The sequence below is a fragment of the Lytechinus variegatus genome, chromosome 1 (assembly GCF_018143015.1).
Source record: "Lytechinus variegatus isolate NC3 chromosome 1, Lvar_3.0, whole genome shotgun sequence".
Taxonomy (NCBI): Eukaryota; Metazoa; Echinodermata; class Echinoidea; order Temnopleuroida; family Toxopneustidae; genus Lytechinus; species Lytechinus variegatus.
The window spans coordinates 69,999,204-70,022,932 of NC_054740.1; the positions used below are offsets into that span (position 1 = coordinate 69,999,204).

General features: G+C 34.7%; 1 protein-coding gene and 3 non-coding genes across 4 annotated transcripts; all 4 read right to left on the minus strand.

Annotated features, from left to right (window-relative positions):
* Positions 1 to 1,256: 1,256 nt before the first annotated feature.
* On the minus strand, positions 1,257 to 16,052 carry LOC121421417 (kinesin-like protein KIF9). The gene is made up of 16 exons (XM_041616115.1): positions 16,001 to 16,052; positions 14,508 to 14,633; positions 13,818 to 13,983; positions 12,698 to 12,804; positions 10,615 to 10,839; positions 9,823 to 9,999; positions 9,381 to 9,528; positions 8,609 to 8,820; positions 7,606 to 7,857; positions 6,910 to 7,070; positions 5,785 to 6,038; positions 4,015 to 4,137; positions 3,245 to 3,424; positions 2,570 to 2,670; positions 1,987 to 2,091; positions 1,257 to 1,663 (listed from the first exon to the last, which is right to left on the minus strand). The coding sequence occupies exons 2-16, from the start codon at positions 14,604 to 14,606 to the stop codon at positions 1,538 to 1,540; spliced, it is 2,436 nt and encodes an 811-aa protein (XP_041472049.1). The 5' UTR covers positions 14,607 to 14,633; positions 16,001 to 16,052; the 3' UTR covers positions 1,257 to 1,537.
* Positions 16,053 to 18,095: 2,043 nt separating this feature from the next.
* On the minus strand, positions 18,096 to 18,214 carry LOC121406644. Its single transcript, XR_005968841.1, has one exon. It is a non-coding gene; the product is annotated as a U5 spliceosomal RNA (small nuclear RNA).
* A 2,936-nt stretch (positions 18,215 to 21,150) lies between these two features.
* Positions 21,151 to 21,269, minus strand: LOC121406646. The gene has a single exon (XR_005968843.1). It is a non-coding gene; the product is annotated as a U5 spliceosomal RNA (small nuclear RNA).
* A 1,173-nt stretch (positions 21,270 to 22,442) lies between these two features.
* Positions 22,443 to 22,560, minus strand: LOC121406643. The gene has a single exon (XR_005968840.1). It is a non-coding gene; the product is annotated as a U5 spliceosomal RNA (small nuclear RNA).
* Between the last annotated feature and the right edge of the window lie 1,169 nt (positions 22,561 to 23,729).

The window sequence follows — 23,729 nt, forward strand, 5'->3', positions numbered from 1 at the left end:
TTTGTTGTTTGATATATTTACATGACATGTAGATTTGATATTTAATTTTCTATTTATTTTCTGAAAAATTTTCAGAGGGATTTTAATTCCTCCAAATAACATTTAGAGTTACAGTTCCGTAAATGTAACCTATTGTGTTCGGATGAAGAAATTCCTATACTCAAATCTGCAAAGAATTAAAAAACAAAATGCCACAAAAAAATTAGAAACGAATGTGATGTGACAACACTAATTTGCATATCATTGTTTTGTGACTGTTTTGAGTAAAAACAGCAAGGGAAATTACTCTATTCAAATAATTTTTAGTTGATGTGGACTTGACTTTTAACTCATCCTGTACCCCTCCCATCCCAAATAAGAGTAGAATCTAATCAAGAACTTGAAAATCAAAAGCAGCAATTAAATAAGATTTGATAAATACAGGTCTGAATGGGATTTCACAAGAAAAAAAAGCTGGGTAGGGACGAGAAGGAATAAAAAAAAAAATAACCAAGTTAATCCGAGTTTTGAACCAGGGTCCTCGCACACGACAAAACGATGGCCAACACGTTTGGCCACAGCCCACTCACTTCATAAAGGTGTGCTTTTAAGATATATGAAACAAAGTCCGCTCGCCGCTGTGGGCTAATCATGTTTCGGCAATTCAACTGCAATTTCAATCATTTCGCGATGGATATTGCCATGTTATTTTGTGGTTCCTGACTTTGTTACGTAATGAAATTTCATAATTTTTTTCAGTCGTGACGAAGAATGTCTATGCTTTATATTGATTATAATATCAATTTGTCGCAAGTGTGATTTCTAAGTGAAAATATGCTTTGTTTATTCAAATATATTTCTTGAAAAAAAATCATTTTTTCTAAGCTAAATATCGGTTACCAAAATACGTTAAATGTGCACTTTATTTCACTGTTCAGTAAATTCAAACTTTTATCTATATAATAAGACCAATCTTGTGAGGAATAAACAATTCTAAGAGCAAAAAACGCTGATTGGAAAGATCGTCTTCAATGGGCTGCTGTCAGCTCAGCTGCTCACGCTCATTGTGTGACGTCACTCAGCTGGAGCTCGCAAGAGGACCGATGGAAGGCAGAAATATGGCATGAAAATAAATTATTTTTGAGAGCTGATTTCTGCAAACACTAATGACTATTTTGAAAAGTGAAGTTATATATCTGATTAGTAATACTTCCCCTTTACAATGATGACCACAAAAAGGCATTATAAAATACTTTGGATTCTTCGGGTGTCTCCTAGCTTAAAGATAACAGTTTATATATCCTAAAAACATTAGGTATAAAAACAGAGATCCCATATGAACCAACAAGTGTATTCTCTAAACATTTCCTTTTCCCCTTTCTTGACAAGAACACCCCCTCCAATCATTAACCATTTTTATTATTTTCTAATGTTACTTTTTGTGACTATTAATCAATCTTAATAGATTCATCATCAAAAATAAACAGACAATGTTCATTTGAAAATAGCTATAGTTGGTTTCCACAGATGTTGAAACCAGTTCATGGTTTTAGCGGCACTAATTCTGGACAAGCATCATAGATGGGGGTTTGTTGCGTATGGTGACAGTAGGTGAGGTGATGTCTCTTGGCCGGTTAGAGGAGGCCTGAGGTTGAGGTTGATTCATGGCATTCTCCAAAATTTTCTGTCAACAAAATGAAAGAAATATACACAATAATTAACAGAAAATTACAACTATTATACAAATAATGCACATTATTGCAGCGGCGGATCCCCATTTTTCGTAAACATTTTTATGTTATCTTTTTCCAAACTTTTTGCCTTATCTTTACTGCCTGGGTTAGCCCCCCCCCCCCCCCCTCTCTCTCTCTAAATTTGCCACTGAGTAAGTGCATGTATTCTGGGCAAAATAATTAATGTTGTGCAAGAAGACTTCCATGTGTATAATGCAACAAGCTCCACAAGCAATTCATATTGATTATAAGTTACAAACAAGTTTTCACTTACCCGCCTATCTGTCCTCATTTTGGCGTTATAGAAAGACGCTGAATCAGGATTCTCCATTAGGAGTTCTGATTGTAATCTCTCAAACTTCTCCCCTTCATCTTCAGGCTGCACAGCAAACAAAGATAGCAAAAACAAAATTTTAGCTTGGTATTAAGCCAACATTAACTAAAAAAAACTTCTTCTGTTTTGTAAAACATTTTTTGTTTTATAAAATTGATTTACATTTTAATCTTTTTGTATATTCATTAAACACAAGAGCAAATTTCCAATATCCATCTCTAATGTTTGTATGAACATAAATTTGTTCATTGTGGTTTTTATTTGTATCACAAATTTTAGTCAAACAATCACTGAATTCCTTAAAATGGCAACATAATGAAAATGTCAAAATCATTCTCGATGTATTATAGCCAATGTCTAGCTTTGAAAAATATTCTTATATCAATTTCAATAAATTTTATTAAGAAATCCCCCCCAAAAAAAAAAAAATAATACTTGCTGTTGCCAATTTGAAGAATACACATTGACTGAATAGGGATTTGAATAATTCATCAAAACAGATAGGTTACAGATGTATACTCACCATGTCATACTGCGTTCCTGGCCTAGCTCCAACTCCCGCCGCTGCACTACTCTGACCCTCCTCAGTAGTAAGGAAACATTCACTGTACCAGTTGTCAAATTCTGAAAATGAGGAACGATACAGGTTTACTTTCATCTAATAGCAGACTCAAACCAAATCTAGAAAAATAATTTTCACGTAATTATACTGATTATGAGCAGAAATTCACACATACAAAAAAAATTATGTGCAGGTTGTAAAAGAGCCGTGGTGTAGTGGTTCTGACTCTTGCCTTGTAAACAGAGGGTCATATGTTCGAATCCCACCGCAGTCTAGCGTCCTTTGCAAGGCGTTAATCCACACTTTGCCACTCTCGACCCAGGTGCTAAATGGGTACCTGGTAGGATGCGAAAGATATTGTATGTTTGACTTTGCCAGTGCCATAATGAGGCTGCGATGAATGCAAGGAATGCTCCCCAGGGAGTGGAAAATGTGCACTTTTCGTGTGGGATTGAAATGAATCCAATGACCGGGGTAACAATATGCTGTAACGCGCTTAGAGCCATTCAGGAATAAGCGCTTTATAAAAATTGGTTATTATTATTAACAACATATGGATACCAAGTGAAGTATAGAGTCAACCATAAAACCCTTCCCTGTCACCTATAACACACATTGTATATTGCATATCCTTACCAGTTACAAGTCTCTGTCTGCACTGGTCTACAAGCTTCTGACAGTACTGTATCTCTGATTTGATCTGTCTTAGTTCATCATAATCACTGCGGTATGAAGCTTTGAGTTCCTTCAGTTTCTTGATCATCTGGAACTCTTCCTCACTGATCACCATCTCGCCTTCCTCGTTCACAAAGTCACCTTTAAAACAGGAGATCAATACCTCAAAGTTATTGCAATACCTTTAAGTTATTGCACATATAAAACCTGAGTCACATCAGGGTTATTTTTTTAGGGGTACAGAAGAGGATTTTTTTTTTCATTTGAGGCCAGCAGACCAATGAAATAGGAAATTCATGACAAATTCATTGACCTAAGACTTTGAAAATGAACTAGTTTAAGAACTAAAATTCTTAGTCTTAATCTTCACAAGATATTTAATTCCACACCTTGAATCACCCCAGTGGGAATACAGAAATAAGATTCAGGATGTTTTTCAAATTCCCCAGCTTTGTAAGATTGTGATCTTGTTACTTTATATAAGGGTGTGGCAATATTTGTTCCATTTCTTTAAAAATTGCACCAAGATAAAAAGCAGCTATATCATAATTTTTCCTAATCCTTGTACGATTTTCTCATTTTCATAGAGGCAAACAAGTTTGCAATTTCTCATTTTTACAAGGAGACAGTATACACTTGTCATTCGTACAGATTTGCAGCTCATAGTGAATCATGAATACCAAATACATGAAAAGACTCACAACCAATTAAGAAATAGACCATCAACTAACCTTGCTCAGCTTTCTCTTGCCTTAATTTCTCAATAGCATTCCTAGTCACATCAATCTCTTGCTTTGTCATGTTGATAGTCTTAGCCAAGTCTCTGCAATGTTTCCTCTTCCCTTTAAGAATGTCTGCAAGAGAAACAAACCAAATCATTTAAACATACATGAAGATATATAAGAAATATAAATAAATAAAACCTTGACACTGTTTTGTCCACAAGATTTGCTTTTTCCTTAAATTATTGCCAAACTACACAATATATCCCAGCCACGGCGTAATTTCCTTCAGCAAGAAATTTATCCACACTGTGCTGCACTCGACCCAGGTGAGGTGAATGGGTACCCGGTAGGATTAATTCCTTGAATGCATGAGCGCTGAGAGGCAGCTCGAGCTAAAGCCGGGGTAATAATAATAATAAAAAAAAACGCGCCTCGGAATAGAATATTTCTAGATAGATGGCGCTATATAAATGCCTATTATTATTATTATTATTATATCAGAGGGCAGAATTAGCAGATTATCCCAATATAAAAAAAATCTTGTTTTAATGTTGTTTTGTGGTATTGTTTTGTAGTAATTTTTAAAATGGCAAAAGAACTGTAAAACTACCTTATTTTCTTTATGATCATGACTTGGTATATCTTAGGCAATTATTTCCTTTTGTTCTGAAGCATTTCCCCCCCCCCCCACTCAATTTTATCAGGAATCCTATTACAAAGGCATTTTAAATGCGTCTTTCGAAAATGGAATGGAACATGAATATTGGCAATGAAAAGATGCATAGTCTTCCTGCATGAGAGAACTGGCTCTGACTTTTACTAAGGTGCCTAACATAAATATTACTAGAATTACAGGGAATAATTTTGCTTTACAAATTTGAATGGCATTTTTGGTCGTAAGAGAAAAGCTCTCAACTAAGCAATGTACAGTTCTATGTAAAAATATGCTATACAAAAGACTTAATGCATAGCAGTCTTTCAAAAATGTGGAGCAAATTGTGATGCGATACCAGGAAAATTATTCCCTGAATTATTTGAGAAATTGTCTAGATAGATGGTAGGAATATAGACCAATATTAGATAGCCAAGCGCAATTGGTCCATAGCGCGTCACGTGATATGATTGATATCAATGTATTTTCCCAGCCGGTCCACCTTCGATGAATATATTGACCAACCGGTCCATGAATATATTTTTCTACGTGTATGGCGCCCTCTTGTGGATTAGATGTTACCATGCATTATCGGCCTGCCTTGGGTCCTGGACCTGGACTGGGCTCGAACTTAGATTTAGATCTAGGGCTAGGCCTAAACAAAGTTGATTTGAATAGAAAAGGGTCATTCACTGCGTTAGACTAACGTTACTTAGATATTATAGATCTAACGTTCGATCTACACCAGTTCAATCAATCACTGTGAATATCATAAACATGCTGTTAGGCCTAACCTTATCTTCATCATTAGAGGCTATCTAATATAACAGATATTGACTAATGGGATGTGTAAAAAAAACATTCTTTGGACCACCTAAAGGATTAATATTTTCCCTCGTGATCATATTTTCCCTCAGCGCTGCGCGCTTCGGGAAAATACAAATCCGGCGGTCCAAAGAATGTTTATATTACACACCCCATTAGTCAATATCTGTATAGTAAAGTACAAAAAGTTAAAGTTGCTCAACTTCATGGTCAAGATCCAAAAACCTAAAAAAAAAGATGGCAGGATCTGGATCTGAGGTTTAAACATCCATAAAAGTAAATAAATGTGACCTCCTCACCTTTATTTTCCATGAGTATCCTATTGATCTCACTGCCTTTCTCATGCTTGAACTCTTCAAACGCAACCGTTCTGAGCGGTGGAGTCGCTCTTCCCTGTGTAGCGCCCTCTGCTGCTGGACCCTGTGACCCAGTCACAGAGGCCGTCTCAGTCCTGACCGCTGATTCTCTAGTTTCTGGGCCGATGTTACCGTTCCTGACGGGGGAGGCTCGCTCCATGGTAGGGGAAGGGCTGGATACACCTTTAAGTTGAGGGCTGTATAAAGATCCATAACAAAACAATAACAGTTACAGATCTCCTTGATATCTCACCACTCTTCCATATGAAAGGCAAATCCCTGCTGCCATCTAAATTTTAGTCTGAAATATCCTAACATGGTGACTTGTAACCATTACTTAAAATATTGATTGAAGCCAACTAAATCAAAAGACCTTGGAAGCATTTCATGAAAGGACTTGCCGGACGTTTTATCCGACAAGTACTGTTTTATCCGACAGTTACTATGGTAACAGTGACTCTCAGCCAATCATAATCAAGGAAAGTTGTCAGATCTGACAACTTGTCGGGCGAAAATGTTGATGAAACGCTCCCTCGGGGACTATTTCACAAAGACTGAAGAGTGACTCAAAAACATGTGGTACATACATTATACATCACTGCATTGGTCAGATTGCATTCAGGTGATGTGCATCGTACTGCATATAGTCATCAATGAGATTAAATCATGAATACTAAATGTGCAGGAGCATTTAATTCATGAACTTAAATGTTTGTGAACCCCCCCCCCCCCCCCTATTCCTATAGACTACAGGTACAACTATTTGCAAATTTACCATCTTGGAACCTACTATACACACCTTGAATTTGATTGACTTTTGAGTACTGTTACCATGGTAATTCACATTCATGACAAAATTACAAGTATTGTCTTATCTCAATCTAACAGGCCTTGAACTTACAAAGCAATGACAGCTGGAAAGTTTAGCAGTGTGACATCTTTGAAAACAGGAAGTTCGCCAAATTAACAGTTCTGCTACCTCAAACAAAGGTTAAACATGTAACTTATATCTAGCTTTTGATATAACAATGCAAAATTACAGGGGAAAAATATGGATAAAGTTTTCACCTTCCCCTTTCCTTGGCTTTCCTTCCCCTGGCCTTTCTTGCAGATACCACAGATGAATGAGCTGGCTTAGATGAAGCCGGAGCAACTCCTATACCAAAGCCCTGCCCATCAACCTCTCCTACATATGTAGCACCACCATCCTCATCAAAAACTACACCAGCCTAATTAAAAAATTGAAATCAGAAATAATTAGTTAAATATGGGAAGGAGGTAAAGAGTACAATTTGCTCTTAAATTGCAATTGAGATAGTCACTGCTTTAGATTGCAAAGGTGCCCAAGATATTAGCATTGGGTTCAAAAGCAAGTCCAGTTTGTATTAACAGGTGAATGTAAGGTGCTTTAATAGAAACATTAAGTATTTCAGCACTATCATCATTGTGAAGATAACCCCTTCCCAAACATCCCCCCCCCCCCCTTAATTCTATATAGATTGTGCTCAGTTTGTTATGGAAATACAACTGATTACATTCTTTGGCAAGCGGCAACCTTTACTTGAAATCGATATTCATGTAAATAACTGAAAAAAATACATAAAATGCTTTGTATCGATTACCAAGTAAGTCAAGTCAATGTTAGGGAAACTAATGGTATCAAACAATATGACTGATAGTACTAGCTAATATTTGATACAGAGTACTAGGGGTATAAGAAGGAAATCTAAACAAAAAGCTCTGATAATCATAAGGTCTGCTTACCTTCTGTGCAGCAGCAACAGCATTAGGATCCATCCGGTCAATGATGGTATACTTCTGCCTTAGACGACCTTCAACTTCACTCTCCATCTGACTAACCATTGTTTTGAATGTTTGAAAGATGCTCTGGATTTGGCGAACGTTGACAATATCAATCTCTTCCAACGAGCCATCAAGGTAACGTCGTACCTGGTTGTTGACCTCTAGGAGTTGAGTATCGGATAGCGGCTCGTAACTCACTTGGCTCCGGTTAGCCTGCAAGAAAAGGTTATCTTCAATTTGATCTCCTCTCTCTTCAGAACAATTGGAATCATGACTTTAGTATTGGTGAACACCCCCTGCCCCCCATGCAACCACTGGCGGATCCAGGGGGGGAATCCGATCATGTCCCCCCCCCTTTCGAGAGGCACAATTAAAATGTAAAAATGCTGTTAAAACAGAAGTGTGCCCCCCCCCCCCCCTTTATATGTGAAGACCTTTTTTTTTCTTTTTTGCTTGTCAAATCTTTCCTCAGGAAAATGTGCCCCCCCCCTTTTGGAAAATCTGGATCCATCCCTGAATGCAGCTATCACAATTCCAATTCATTACTAGATAATATGACCCAAAACATTTATGCTATGGAGAATATGGAATCAAAATATGAATTAAATTTTGCTGTTTATTTTGCTTGGGTGCCCTATCAAAATGAAATATCTGTGTTTCATTTTTTTTTATTCAAAACCTATGAAAAAGCATGAAATGGGCTAAAATGTCAGAATGCAAACTTTGTATTGATTATTTGTTGTATTTTATTATGAGATCTAAAGTCCACTCAATTCAGCTTTCGGCTGCCATATGGTTTTTTAATAAATAAATATTAAAGTTCACTTTGCAGTTTTCTGATATCCCATCACTAAATCTGTACGATTTGATAGTTTATATCAAATGATAAAATAATTTTTTTAAATAAGATTTTTTAATAAGATCAAAGACAGATCGTGCCTTGTTTGAAGGTCTTTAGACTCACCAAAGTATCATGCATGGTGAGTTCATGTTTCAGATGTTTGATCTCCTTCTCAAGTTTCTTGACAAGCAATGCAGGATCAAAGTATTCATTGACGGCGGGATTGACAGCAATGCACATCATCCTGGTAGCAAAGCGCAGGGTTGAGATGGTTTCTTCTATCTGCTTGGCTTCTCCCCAGACATTTGCGATCATGATGGTGTTGCAGTTCCCACCTGTTGGAAAGACAATTTAATTTTTGGTAAGTGTAGCAATTTCACCATACAAGAAGGGAGGATAGGGGGCATAAAGAGATATGCTCACATCATGGAACTGGTTTGTAGAGATTTTCTGAACACAGTTTGCCACAGACTTAAAGTTATGATTAATTGAACAATGTGTATATTTTATGCTCCCAGGCACTGTTTGAATAAAATAAGACTACTATATGAAACTCAGGCAGGATGTTCAGTAATAATTGATTATGTCCAAGTTTCATGAAATAGGTCCATATACTTTCTAAGTTATGCTGTCATTTCAATACCTAACCTTCTGTTAAGATTTGATGTTGACGCCGGAGCCGCCGCTGCCATCAGAAAAGTGGTGCCTTTAATCTCACTCTGCTATGCAGGTGAGACAATAAAAGCAATTTTGTTTAAAAAATTGCAACATGATCATGGACCAGTTGTAAGGTGTGCGGAGGCCTTAACATCCTAGACTCATTAATTCACACCTCATAAAAAACAGAAATCTCATTAAAAACGTAATTTCTGTGGCATTTAAAGAGTTTGCATACCTAATGAATCTTTGAGACAGTGTGTAAGCTTGGTCTGTCTGTAGGGTATATGCTCTCGCCTCCTGTCAGCCAAGGCAATGGTCGTCTGTTCCAGGAATGTCAAGGATTTGTTGATGTACACAGCCTCTTGCTGTGTCTTGCCTTCAGACTGAAAAGAAAAAAAAATCACAGATATGAGCTCATCATGTCTACATCACTGTATTCCTATACCTGTAGTCTAATATTATCTAACATAATTTTATAGAAGTGTTATCAGATTGGTTCAAAACAACTTTTCCTGAACTTCAGGTAATCTTTTGCATGACAACAGTAACCATATTATGTATCTTGACTCAAAAGTTAGTGAAATCTGTACATCTTTTTTTATTGGCTCATATCTAATCTATCGATTCAACTAAACTTATTGTGGACACCTTGACCTATCAAAATGAACAGCACTTACCCCTGTCTTACTAAGGCGCTCTGAACCAGCAAGATCGACCAGGTTGAACTTGCTGCGGATGTATTTAGCATTGGACTCGGTCCTGGATCTCGATTCAACATGTATGGTGAAGATGCAGTGAGATCGGGAGGATACACTGTTCAGAGCATGAGAGGCGATGGCACGATTGGTCTCACCCTATTAAAGATATGAAATAAAACCATTCCATTTATTCATGAAATTCTTGTAGCAATAATGTAAATAACATATTAAAGTTGGAGGGAAATTTTTTTAACAGAACTGTCAGTCTGTCAATGACCTGATTCAATAGAAAACATATGAAAAAGGATAGCTTTGGCAGATGTTTGCAATATTGAACCTTCTACACAAATCAAAGCCATTTCATCAGTCAGCCAATAGAATCAACATCGGAACATCAAATTGAAATATTAATTCAAATATGATAAAAATATGAAACTGTCATTTTTGTCAGAAGATCTTAAATAAAAAAATATCACAATATCAACAACTGCCTACAAGCAAGTAATATGCATTACAATCATGGGTGTCAGCGGAGAGGATTATCCTTTGTTCAAGGGGGGGGACATCTATTCTTGCCTTCCCCATTCCCAAACACAAAAAGATAATCCTTTGCTCTGATGCCCATGATTACAATGAAAAACGTTTTATCCTCCCATTTTTCTATTTCACAGCACCCCAAGCATTACATCAAATGAATATGGAAAATAAAAAATACTTTAAATATTAAACGTATTGAAGCACAACCACTATTACATTATATCACAAATATACCTCAAACAGTAGATTGAGAGCCTCCTCTTCATTGTGTGCAAGATGTACACTCAAGCCTTTGATATTGATCCCAAACTCGTCCTCTGTGATGGTCATCTGGGGAAGTCCCTGGATACTGTACGGCAGGGTGGACAAGAGATCAAACATGGTCTCGTTGTAGATCTCTAAATAACTGATCCGAACAGTGATCGCTTGCTCTGGTCTGTCCTCTATTTCCTTGTAAACCTGAAGCATTTATAAAGAAATGAGGAAAAATGAAATCAATATATATAAACAGTAAGTTCGCCCCCATGAATCGGAGTATAGGTACTTTTACTCACTTATTTTGCTCAATATCTTTCCATTGGAAGGTGTGATAAATCATCTCGTACAGCAGTAGTCTTGTAATTGTGTGATTAGGTTTAGTTTGATACCTTAACCCTAAAAAGACTGGGGGGACTGATTCAGCCCCCCCCCCCTCTACATTTTTTGCGATAAATCTGCCGTGCGAAATTTTTTGACCGCGTCGCTCGCTGACTTTTTACTTTCAAGTCTCATGCAACTTTTGAGACCAAAATTGTGACCCCCGGGTACGCGGTTCCGACATTACGCAACATTTCGTAAGTGTATGCAGACCCAAAATTACTCAAAAACGTGAATTTGTGTACAAATCCAATGCAAATACTCTTTTCAGCCAAAATTCATAAATGTATCATTATTTTTCCTTTTACTGCTTAAAATCGATTAATTTTATCTTTTTTATGGTCAAAATAAAGTCCCTGACAATTTCCATTGAAAAAAAATAAAAAACAAAAAGTCAAAAAACAAAGAAATACATAAGAAATTTAGAAAACAATAGAATACATAAGAAAATAAATGTGATGTTGAATTTTTTTAAAAATAAATTTGATCAGATGCCTATCTAGAGTATGTGAAACAAAAATTAGCATTTCAGGGGCATTATTTTATTAATTAGAGCAAACTTATGATTTTACGCATAAATTAGCATAATTAACAAGACATGAGATTTTTTGCAGAATTTGATTTTATAGTTTTGTAGATAATGCCATGGGTAACACGTGTGCCAATTTTTGTCGCGATCGCGCGGTCGACGGCCGAGATCATAGGGAGGGGGGCTGAATCAGCCCCCCCCCCGTCTTCTTAGGCATCAAAATAGCCCAGTCTATTTAGGGTTAAAGGGGAATGACACCTTTGGAACAAGAGGCCTTGTGTGGATACAGAAAAATCAAAGAATAAGTTTGAGAAAAATCAAATGCGTGATGTCACATGTGAAGAACTTTCCATTTGATGGATTATAAAATACCCCATAAATGTCTCTTTTTGCTTTTTCTTACGGTGATACAAACTCTTTATCCGTATGTGTATTCTTTGGAAATCTGTATTACATGCCCTCCTATAAAAAGAGCACATGATCTACTGATTGATATGATAAGAGGCAGCTGAAGTGAAATATATACAAAAGAAATGGGAAAGTTGTTCACATGTGACATCACACATCTTTGTCGCAATGCCAATTGGGAGGATCTACATTAAAATAACGATCTCTACTTCATATGCTAATAACTTACTATTAATTAAAAAAAAAAATCAATTTTTCTCAAACTTTCGTTGATCTGTTTATTTGATTTTTCTGTTTTTACACAAGTTATCTTGTAAAAAGGGTTTCATTTTCCTTTAAAGAAAACATATTCTTAGCTGACTTCCTTGATGGGTTCATTCTATTTTTTTTACACAGTACATAGTCAATAACAATAAGGAATATTCATTTTACCCCAAACTTCTCTGTTGAAAATTTAAATTATTTACATAGCAGGGGAACTTTAATTTTCAATTATAACTAAAATATATTATAAACACTGGAAGGCAAAAAAAAAGGGTATGTATGATTATAATGATAATTCATATTTTCTAGTTTGAATGGTTTGGAAATCGAATCGAATGCAAATACCCTCTATTAATCAGATATGAGCAATGCATATATGACAAATGTTTCAAGAGTTAGACTTAGTCCATGGATGGACCATAATGAAAGGTCACTGTCCCACAATGACACTAGACAATTTCCTGTTCTATGTATACATACCTGTGAGATAGCCCTAGGAATGATTCCTCTTTGCTTGTAATTCTCTGTTGCTCCAGTCATTGTGTAGGTTTTACCAGCGCCGGTTTGACCATAACACAATAATGTCCCTGTTAATTTGACAGAATATCGAATTCTTGTTTGAATACAATTAGAAACCATCTCTTAATATCCTCAGAAATAAACAAAACAAAAATAAGCCCTTCACAGATACAGAGTGAGAATTTTATGAAAGAAAGAAGTACATATTCTACAAAAAATTGTATCAACTTCCACAACTTGATAATCAAATAGTTTATCAACTTGTAAGAAGTAGAGAAGTAGAGTGAAATGAGATTTGGATGATTTGGATAATTCTCAAATATTTCTTGCTTGAACTGATTCCCTTAGTTACTTTAATACAATTATCATTATTTATTTAACCATACATACAGGGTGAAAGACAATATGAGATGGAAACAAATATAAGACAATACAGGAACTTTTAATAATCATCCATAAATCAACTTTTCTCAAATTGAATTCAAATTATGCACCTGGCACACTCGCTCATCGTGGCGCTCAAGCTGCATGCAAGCTAAAATGCGCACTGCTCTTGCAGATGAAACAAAAACATTTAAACATGTGTATATCTCACCCTGGTTTATCAAAATGATTGAAATAAAAACAATTTCTTTTTTTTACCATATTTTTTAAAGAAAAAATGTACTGCCGTATTTTGGTTGCAAAAACATATTAAATACGCCAAAAACATACTGGTTGGCAGGTCTATATATAAATGTTAAAGAATTGATGTAAAAAAAAACTTACTTGAACATGGAATGTTTTTCCTGGTATAGCATTACAATTTCCTCAATTTCTTTTTTGTAATGCTCCACAAAAAATCCTTTGGATAGCAGATTAGTATGTAGTGAAGAGCTTTTCTTTTATGACCAAAAAGCTCATCAAATTGGTGAGCAAAATTATTTCCTAATATATACAAAAAACCAGCAATAACACTTACACCCATGGATGGGGGGGGTAAAGGAAAACTAATTTTTCTCATAAAAATACACTTAAATTGCAAATTCTGCAAAACAAGTTCTATAATCTATATAAATAAAATATATTAAAAAAAACTCACCATTATAACCATCAAGAAGCTGTGTGACCAGAGGTGAAGCAACTTCTTCATAAACCTTATCTTGACTAGCATTATGAAGAATACCATCCATCTTAAAGGACCAATCTAACATCTGATTGTTAACCACGCCTCTTTTCACATCTTTCTTGGCATGGATGTTGACACTCTGTGACAATAAAGAACGGTGATTCATACCTTTTTGTTTTCATCATGAAATTATATCTTTACTTGCAAATACAAGTTTGTACAAAATGTATTTAATATGATCTAGCATGAAAATATAAATAGATCATTAGATGGAAGTAAAACAACTGTAAAACAGAAAAATAGCAACATATGTGAACATTATGTAAATTGGGGTAACTAATGAAGGCTACTGCTCCCTTGTTAATTGCAAGTTTTTAATCAGAGTTTTTGTGATGCATTCTTGTTCAAATAAACTACTGTACGAGCATAAGAAGTAACCAAAAGAAACACTTAATGAACAATGTCACAAATTAATGCTTTTTGTAAGCATGACCCAACACTCTAAAATTCTGACTATAAGTCACCAATCATCATTATCACAAAAATATATTCCCACTGCATTTGTAAAATCATCATTCTTCAAATTTTAACCAGACTTAGATTCAATTAACCAAAGACTTCAATAAATGATTAAATAATATAAAGATATTGAGGACAACCTACCTTGCCATCAGGAACGAGCTCAATCATATCCTGGGCAAACTTGTCAGTTGGCCTAGTGCGTACATAGACACGCACCTTACTGCTTCGTTTATTCATCATGGATGTTTCACTTGATTCAAGTTCTCCCTAAGTGAGGAAATAAGAGGACAAATGTGAAATTCTGAAAAGATTTTAGGTGTTTCCCATAAGTATACATGTTGTAAACACACTTAAAACAATTTAACATCAGTGTTAAAATTACATTCTCTCAGAAATATAATCATCAATTTATTTCTCAAAGCTGCATGGAAGTTATAAAACGCAAATAAAAATGAATGTACAAAATGCAAATAGAATACAATACTTCATTGAAATAAGCAACCAAACATACACCGGATCTTGTGTTAAGTAGATCATTCTTAATCTTAAGAATTCTAACCTTTCTTAATCATTCTTAATCTTAAGAAATGGGGTAAAACATACATGATAAGACATTGATATTTTTCAGTTATAGGCCTATGCAAGTATGCTATTTACAACAAATTGTAATTTAGACTTCAGTAGGCCTAGAGTACAGTGTACCAGTACATTTGGGGCATATTTTTTAAGCCAATGTAAAATAATAATGAAACAATATGTAAATGGTACGGTACAACAAATTGATAATTTTTTAACAATGATTTAAAACTGTATTCATTGCATATTTGACTAAAATGTAAAAGACAGCTAGCTTAAAAATAAGAAACTTTTAAGTGAGCAAACTTTTTTTCCGTTCCTTTCATCGAGTTGAATAATTCCCGCCCATACCATTCTCAGGATCGATGTCTCATCCATGTAGATTGGAGTTTGAGCAACAGAATAATCTTCTTCAACTTGGAATTCATCTGAATCTTCTGCCCCTTCATTAGAACCCTGATTTGATTTTGATCCACCCCTCCCTTCACTGCGACGACCTTTCATTTTCATGTTTATCCTGGAAACCTGCTGCTCGCTGGTTGACTTTCAAAATTTTGATTTCGAAACTAGGGTACAGACTCTATGTTATTTCAATAAGTTAAAAGAACTTTCAAGTTTGATCAAAAAGCCCAGCCCATTCCAATCACTAACGTTACTATAATATTTATTAGGCCTAACAAGATATTGTTTCTGTTACTTTCTTATGTTGTTTACATTTCCTAATTAATGATGAAACAATTGATACGTCATAATACGCTTATTGAGATGAATGTGCGCGAATAAGATGATTGACCGTTCAATTAAAATTGCACTAGATCTACTGCGGCATTGCTCGCAATTATGAGCATGAGCGAGAGGCTAGGTCACTGTTCCGCCGACACTACAGGCGTGGATAACCATACAATTCTGCTATTCGCGGGTTAGAGTGTTGACGGGCGATTGAAATAAAGACCGTTTAAAAGCTAGGATTTTTTTTAAAACCTTCTTCACGATACATATCACAGTTTAAGCTTTAGAATATTAGTTCATTATGAAAAACTTGCAACTTGATACTTACAAAAGCTGGAAAAGGGTGATAATATAAAAGGTAAATTTAACCAAGACGTCCGCGTGTGCTGCTCGTATTTACTACGCAACAAATGATACGGCGCGCGGAAATCTGACGCGTCCGTAGAATTACGCATTCGATATTATTGGTTTCGTTTATATCCACGGCGTCGTCGTTGTCAGGGCTTCTGCCCATGCGCACATGGTCTGCAACCGTAAAAAATATATATATCATGGTGGTGGTGGGTGTAGTATACATGTAGTATGTATTTTTACTAGTTCAATAACTGCCAGAATCAGCAGAAGCGTATTTAGGGGGCAAGGGGCACGCCCCCGGCCCCGGATGGAGCAAGGTCACCGGTCATCTTACGGTCCACTATCCGATTTTGGGTTAAAACGCGTTTTGTTCAGTTTTTGAAAATGTGAATGAAAAGTATCTTTTTTATTTGAGGTTCAAATTAATTGAAAGAATACTAATATAACAATTTTGGATGATTACAATCCTTAATTTACGAGTAAAATCCGAATTATGTTTCAAATCGTAGCCAATTATCGTACAATTGCTTTGACGTCATTACGACTTAGATATTAAATTCGCTTTTATTCTAAAGGATGATAGCATAGTCACAGATTTGAACATACATGTAGGTATTCGTGCGAAGACTTAGAACATTACACAGCTAGATATTTCAGTATTACACTGCTTGGCCCCATCATGCCTATGGCAGATCAAAGAAGAACTATAGCAGGGGAGCGATGCTTGCAATATTAGAGAGAAATCTTGCAAGGAACCAAAGCGAGCGAGATAATTTTCATGCTCAGCGCTCACTAGTCAGTTCGTGCATACCTTTGTATTGGGTGGGCAAACTCTTACAAATATACTGTTTTCCCCATTTTACTGCTTATTTCCTTTGTCTATTTACAGGCCTGGAATAAAACGTAGTAGAATATGAAGCTAATATGTTAGAGGTATGTAGTAGCCAGCTAATTACAAAATTTGTAGGGGGTGATCAGAATAGGCCTATATTGGGCCGGAAATTCCTTTAAAAAAACAATAACTTTATAAAATTAATAAAATCCAATTTAATTGTGACATATTTCGACCAAAAAGTATACAGAAAATCGTTTCCTTTCGTTTAAAAATATTCATTATTTTTCTTTTCTCGGTCATGTAAGTTTTGGAAGAGTCGAGGGGCAAGTGTCCTGCATAACCCATCCCCCTCATGTCAAGGCCATATATGTTTTTTTTTAGTGAGGGGGCCAGATGCATAATTTTTTTTCGAAAAACCTCAAAAACGAGGGAGCAAATTTGAAGGATTTTGTGCACACTTTTGGTGAATTTTGTGAAACTTCTCAGTAAAAATGTAGGTTTTCAACATTTCCGGGGGCAGCTGCTGCCCATCCACCGCTGCGTACGGCTATGCCCCCTGTATACCGTGGCAAAATCGAGGTCCATAGTTACTCCCTATTTCATAATGAATAGTATTTAGTGAAAACTGATTATCATATTCATGGAGTTCCTCAAAACAACCTGAAATCATTCCGATGTCTTTTTAAAATTATCATGATTTGGGGGAGCTATATTAGTGATCCAGGGAGAATAATGAAACCTATAAGGAACAAATTAGATTGTGTGACAGCAGAAAAATAGAACAGGATCAACGAAAGCATGAGTAAAATTGGACATGCAATAAGAAAGTTATGAGCATTTGAATTTCGAGAAAATGATATGCTATGGAATTCCTCCCACTATACTAACAGTGCGAACAAGATCTTTCATGACACACATGCACAACTCTTCATGGAAACCCAATTATCCTTGAAAGGATATGTTTCAAACTCAGGAATTTTCCTCATAACTTGTAAATGATTAAAATAGAAACCCTCTGGAGAAGTGTGACGTATCATTATTGTTTGAGGTCATTTATTGATTATCTGATGTTTGCTTTTGGATATATATTTTGAAATTATTTGACCGAGTAAAGTGCCTTTGGAAGGCTTCAAAAAAAAATCCGAGCATAGTTTATTCCGCTGACGCATGTGTCGGAAAGTAAGTGATGGTAATTTATGTTGAAAAGTGATCTTCTTTTACATAGAGGTTGCATGGCTTGTCAAATAAGACAAGCCGGAGAAAAATAGTTACATACTCATCAATGTGTTCCTCTGCACGGAAATCTTTAGTAAAAGGCGAAAGATTTATGCGTATTGCAGAGAAACCAGAGTAATGAAATGGGGTTTCATTAATGATTTGTAAAAAATAAATGTAATGAAAAAGGTGGTTAGATTTTACATCGTTCTATCATTTACTTTGTACATCAGTCGTGTATCTTATACATGTATAGTGTTGGGATTTTTTAAAATTAAAATATAAAAAAATCATTTTGGTAAATATCAAATCAATAATTAAGATATATTGATTTAAAATAAATCAATGAATATCAAACAATTATTATGAAAATATCCAACTAAGTCATCCACGAGTTGAATCGATTATAACGCAGAGAAGATTGGCTGAGTGGTCTCGATATTGAGTCCTCTTAGTTGATTTTATTTATTCATTTTGTATTAGTCAATAGTATCATTATGAATGTGTTATTCATAATAAATTTGTTATATAAAAATATGATATTTTTATTCTACTACACGGATTAATAAACGAAATAAGTTTCAAATGAATAATTATGTAACTTTGTATCCCGACCAGTCTTTATGTTTAGACTAGGCTACGCAGAAAACAAATAAACATTGCGCTATAAGCTCATTAGATGGCGCTATTTCATTCTTTGAGACGGCGCCCCATAGACTTGTCTGTTAAAATGGCACTTTTAAAAAATTCATAAAAAATAAACGTGTAATTAGAGGGTCGATTGTTTACTATCATTTGAAAGGATATATATATGACATTCCATATCTGACCGGAAAGGGCATTGTGGCCGGGTCATTTTGAAAATAAATCGCCATTTAAGAAGATAACTTTGATGGGATCAAATTCTTCAACTGAAAAAGTAAAATTGCCTTAATTCTTCCGTCAGCAAAAAAAAAAATAGTTCCAAAGTCATTGATATATCTTCCCAATTTGGGCAAAGGTAGTTCAATAGTTACCAGTTCTAGAATCAGTGTTAGATTTTCAATCATATTCATAAACTTTTGTCAATCAGCAATATCAAATTGAAAAAAGAAATCGAATGGGTTGGGTCGACTGAATATCTTTTGCCTTCCTGTTGTAATTAGGTTCATGGCACCTAATTAGGATATTGCTTTGAAACAGCTCCCTAAGATATTAGTCGTCTAGGTGTTCTATAGCCTGCAAGCATAGAATAATATTTTACCCTTTAACAATTTGTACTATGTCTATAGTGGAGACTAGACGCCAAACTCTCTGTCTTTGTCAAACAGAGGCAGCCACAGTTTACAATAAATTTTAGAATCTGCATTAAAGGGGAATACAGCCTTGGCCATAAAATGTTGTGTTGGGAAGGAGAAAAATAAATTAAACAGAATGGTGAAAGTTTGAAAGAAATCGGACAAGTAATAAGAAAGTTAGAGCTGCTTTAAAATTGAGATCACTAAAACCATGTAGATTTCAAATTGGCAATTGGGTGAGTAAATTAGAATAGTCCTTGCCTTACATCACTATGACATCACACATGCGGCCAATTCGAAGTCTCCATGGGTATAGTGATTATCAGTATTTTCAACTTTTAAAAATTCATAACTTTCTTTTTGTTTGTCCAATATTGTTCAAACTTTCACCTATCACCTTGTCTGATATTTCTTTTCATGACAAAAACAAGTTTTTATTTGGGTTGGATTCCCCTTTAAGTATGCAAATTGCGAAAACGAAAGGACTGCGCCTACAGACTATAGTGTTCTCAAATCTCGGGTCGCATGACGTCAAAAATTTAAAAAAAAAATAATAACTTTTCAAATCTTTGATGGGTTTTTCTCAAACGTTCACCAATATATGTTTAGTATGTACATATACATGTATTTTGTTACTTTTGATACTAGAGTTATCCTTGAAAATTTTGGATGATTATGTTTCAAATCCTGGAATTATCCTCAGTCAGTTTGCAAGTCCCTATGTTAATGAGAAAGATTTATCCATTCCTAGCTCTCGTGGCTGAATTCATATGCAGCATCTCGTGAATTTCTCGAAAAAAATTAATCACTTTTTTCTTGAATGAAATTAGTTATTTTTGTACCACAGAAAGAGTAAACGTTACTCTCTTGGTCATTTCTTTTGAATAAAATATTTTGATAACTTTCAAGCCTGAAAGGATGTCTCAAACACAATTTTCCGTTTCTGTTTTCACTTGCAAAATGTGCAAAATTTTGTGTTTTGGGCACAAACATTATATCGTCAGAAAGCTCACACTCTATATTTTCTTACGATGTCACTCTTGATATGTGGCACCTTTTAGATGGGTCAGCAGCCAACTTTTTCCATCAAGATGCAAGACGTTATTTCTGAAATTTGTGAGTAACATACAATCTAGAGTTTTGATTGGCTGAATAATGCTTTCAAAACAACAGGCGCGGGTAATTTGAAGAGATTACCACATGCACATGGTGAGTGTGACCTTGCAGATGCCCAGTAGGGGTCTCTGACCAATCAGAGCGCAGTATTCTTGTTTTTTTTAAGCTGCTAAATGTACTTGGCCTATATAAAAAGCTGGCTGCTGGCCCATCTAAAATACCTTTCTTACAAAAAGTGTATCATATTAAAGCTTATAGTTCTTCAGCTTTATCACAATCTAAAAATCATTTGGGCTCAAACAAAAATAAAGTGTAAAAAGAATAACTTTTGTTGCATGAAAATAATTATTTTGTTTCATGTTATCAGATCAAAAATTTCACCTATTTTACAAAATCTTTTTTTTTAAATTCCAAACACAAGACCTGAAAGAATGATTATTAGGATGCCAAAAACATGAAATTCGGTCTATATTTAGAGCAGCAATGGCCGAATAAAAAGAGGTGTTTTCGTCCGCACCAAGCTCAATGCAAAAACCCCCTAGTCATGAATATCAGGTAAATAAAAAAAAATGATACTTTTTGAGGGCTGGCAGACAAACTGTCCTCATAACTTAAAAACATGAAATGAACACTTGTGTATCGTGGTGAGGTAATGTGGTCTTCCTTTTCAAAAATTTGCATGGCTTATCAATTAAGACAAGCCGGAGAAAAATAGTTACATACTCATCAATGTGTTCCTCTGCACGGAAATCTTTAGTAAAAGGCGAAAGATTTATGCGTATTGCAGAGAAACCAGAGTAATGATAAGGGGTTTCATTAATGATTTGTAAAAAATAAATGTATTGAAAAAGGTGGTTAGGTTTTACATCGTTCTACCACTTTTTTGTACATCAGTCCTATATCTTATACATGTATGGTGTTGGGATATTTTTTTTAATTAAAATTAAATAAAATCATTTTGGTAAATATCAAATTAGCAAATAAGATGTATTGATTTAATCTAAATAAATATAAAACAATTATGAAAACATCCGACTAATTCAATAGCCAGTTGAATCGATTATAACGCAGAGAGGATTGGCTGAGTGGTCTCGATATCGAGTCCTCTTAGTTGATTCTATTTATTCATTTTGAACTAGTCAATAGTAAAATTATGAATGCATTACTCACAATAGATTTGTTATATAACAAAATATGATATCTTTATCGTATTACACTTATTAATAAAAAAAAACCTTTTAAATGAATAACTATAGAATTTTGTATCCTAGCCAGTCTGTATGTTTAGACTAGGCTACGCAGAAAACAAATAAACATTACGCTATAAGCTCATTAGATGGCGCTATTTCATTCTTCGAAACAGTGCCGAAAATAACTAATTAGGATATTGCTTTGAAACAGATAGCTCCATGCTAAGATATTAGTCGTCTAGGCGTTCTCTAGCCCGCAAGCATAGAATAATATTTGACACTTTAACAATTCATACCATGTCTAGAGTGGAGACTAGACGCCAAGCTCTCTGTCTTTGTCAAACAGAGGCAGCCACAATTTACTGTGAATTTAATTTCAGTACTACCTTAGAATAGTACAATGCGAATTGCGAAATCTAAAGGGCTGCGCCTACAATAGGTGTTCTCGAATGTCAGGTCTGATGACGTTACAAATTCAAACAAAAATTTGATAACTTTTTAAATCTTTGATGAGTTTTTCTCAAACGTTCACCAATTTTTTTAAAAATCTTTTTTATTCTGTTATTTTTACAATAAAAATTTGACAGAGTGAACTTACATTATTTACATGTATTTTGTTACTTTTTGATAACAGAGTTATATTTGAAAATCTTGGATATGATATATAATCCGGGAATTATCCTTATAACTTAAAAATATGAAATAATAATGCTTAACACTTTTGAAAGTTAGATTTCATGTGCATAATGGTGAAATGTGATCTAACTTTTAAAAAATGTGCATGGCTTGTCAATTAAGACAAGCCAGAGAAAATAGTTACATACTCATCAATGTGTTCCTCTGCACGGAAATCTTTAGTAAAAGGCGAAAGATTTATGCGTATTGCAGAGAAACCAAAGTGATAATTATAATTCAATCGATATAGATGCAATGAAAAAAAGTGTTGTATAGTTCTATAATTTTCTTAATACATCAGTCCTGTATATAGTGTTTGAATTTTTTTATCAGAATTTGAAAAAATCATTTGTGGCGATCGAACTCCATTTTGCTTTTAAAAGTTTGATGTGGATCGCGAGGAGAAAATACATATATATATGTATTTTCTCCTCGCGATCCCAAATAATACAATACCAAATGTGACATAATTATATGCAATAATATACAAAATAATCCATAACATAAACAATATGATCATAATACATAAATGATGAATACAAATAATGATATGAGCATAAACTTTACTTTTTTATTATGATAACAATAATACCTCGAAGATCGCCATCGTGAGCGGTATTGTTTTATTTTGAACACTTGAATTATCTCATCAACTTTCTTTTATTATGTTTAAATGCAATTAACATGCCAGTGATTCTTAGGCATTCAATTAAACATTCATGCACGCTTCAATGAACATGACTTGTGGAAAGTGAAAAACTCATTTTCCATTTTGGGAGGGATTGCTTACTAAGGATATCTGTCACAAACCTTCATGCATAGTTCACTTGATTTGATTTTCATGAAAATCTTAATGCTTTAAATGAGCACACATAATGATATTTGAAAAATTATGCAAATGAGGAGAAAATCAAGGCCTGGGCCGCATCGAATGATTACTTTGGTGTGCGCGCCTTTTGGATAGTTTGACTCTGAAGCCACTGATGCGGCACTGAAGTTTCATGGAAAAAATTCTGAGTAGAAGTAACAAATCACGTCCATAAAACAAAGCCTCATTTCACTTAAATTTTGATGGTGTGACTTTTTAGGGCTTTCTAGCCGAATAATTTGTGCAACTGACTGACTTGAAAAAAAATATATATATATTTTTAGCCCAATATGTTATCGTCTTGGGCAAATTATCATCTCACTCTATATGCGAGGACGAAGCGTGAGCAAATTTTTTAAAAAACTAGATCTAAGTACTTCTATAATAATGACCTGATTTTTTTAACTTTCCAATATTATTATTCCCCTTCCCTCGTATGTATTTAACTTTTTGGCTTTTACCCTACTCTTATCACCCTTTTAAATTTTAATTCTGTTTTCTTGAATATATTTGATTTTTTTATGGCAA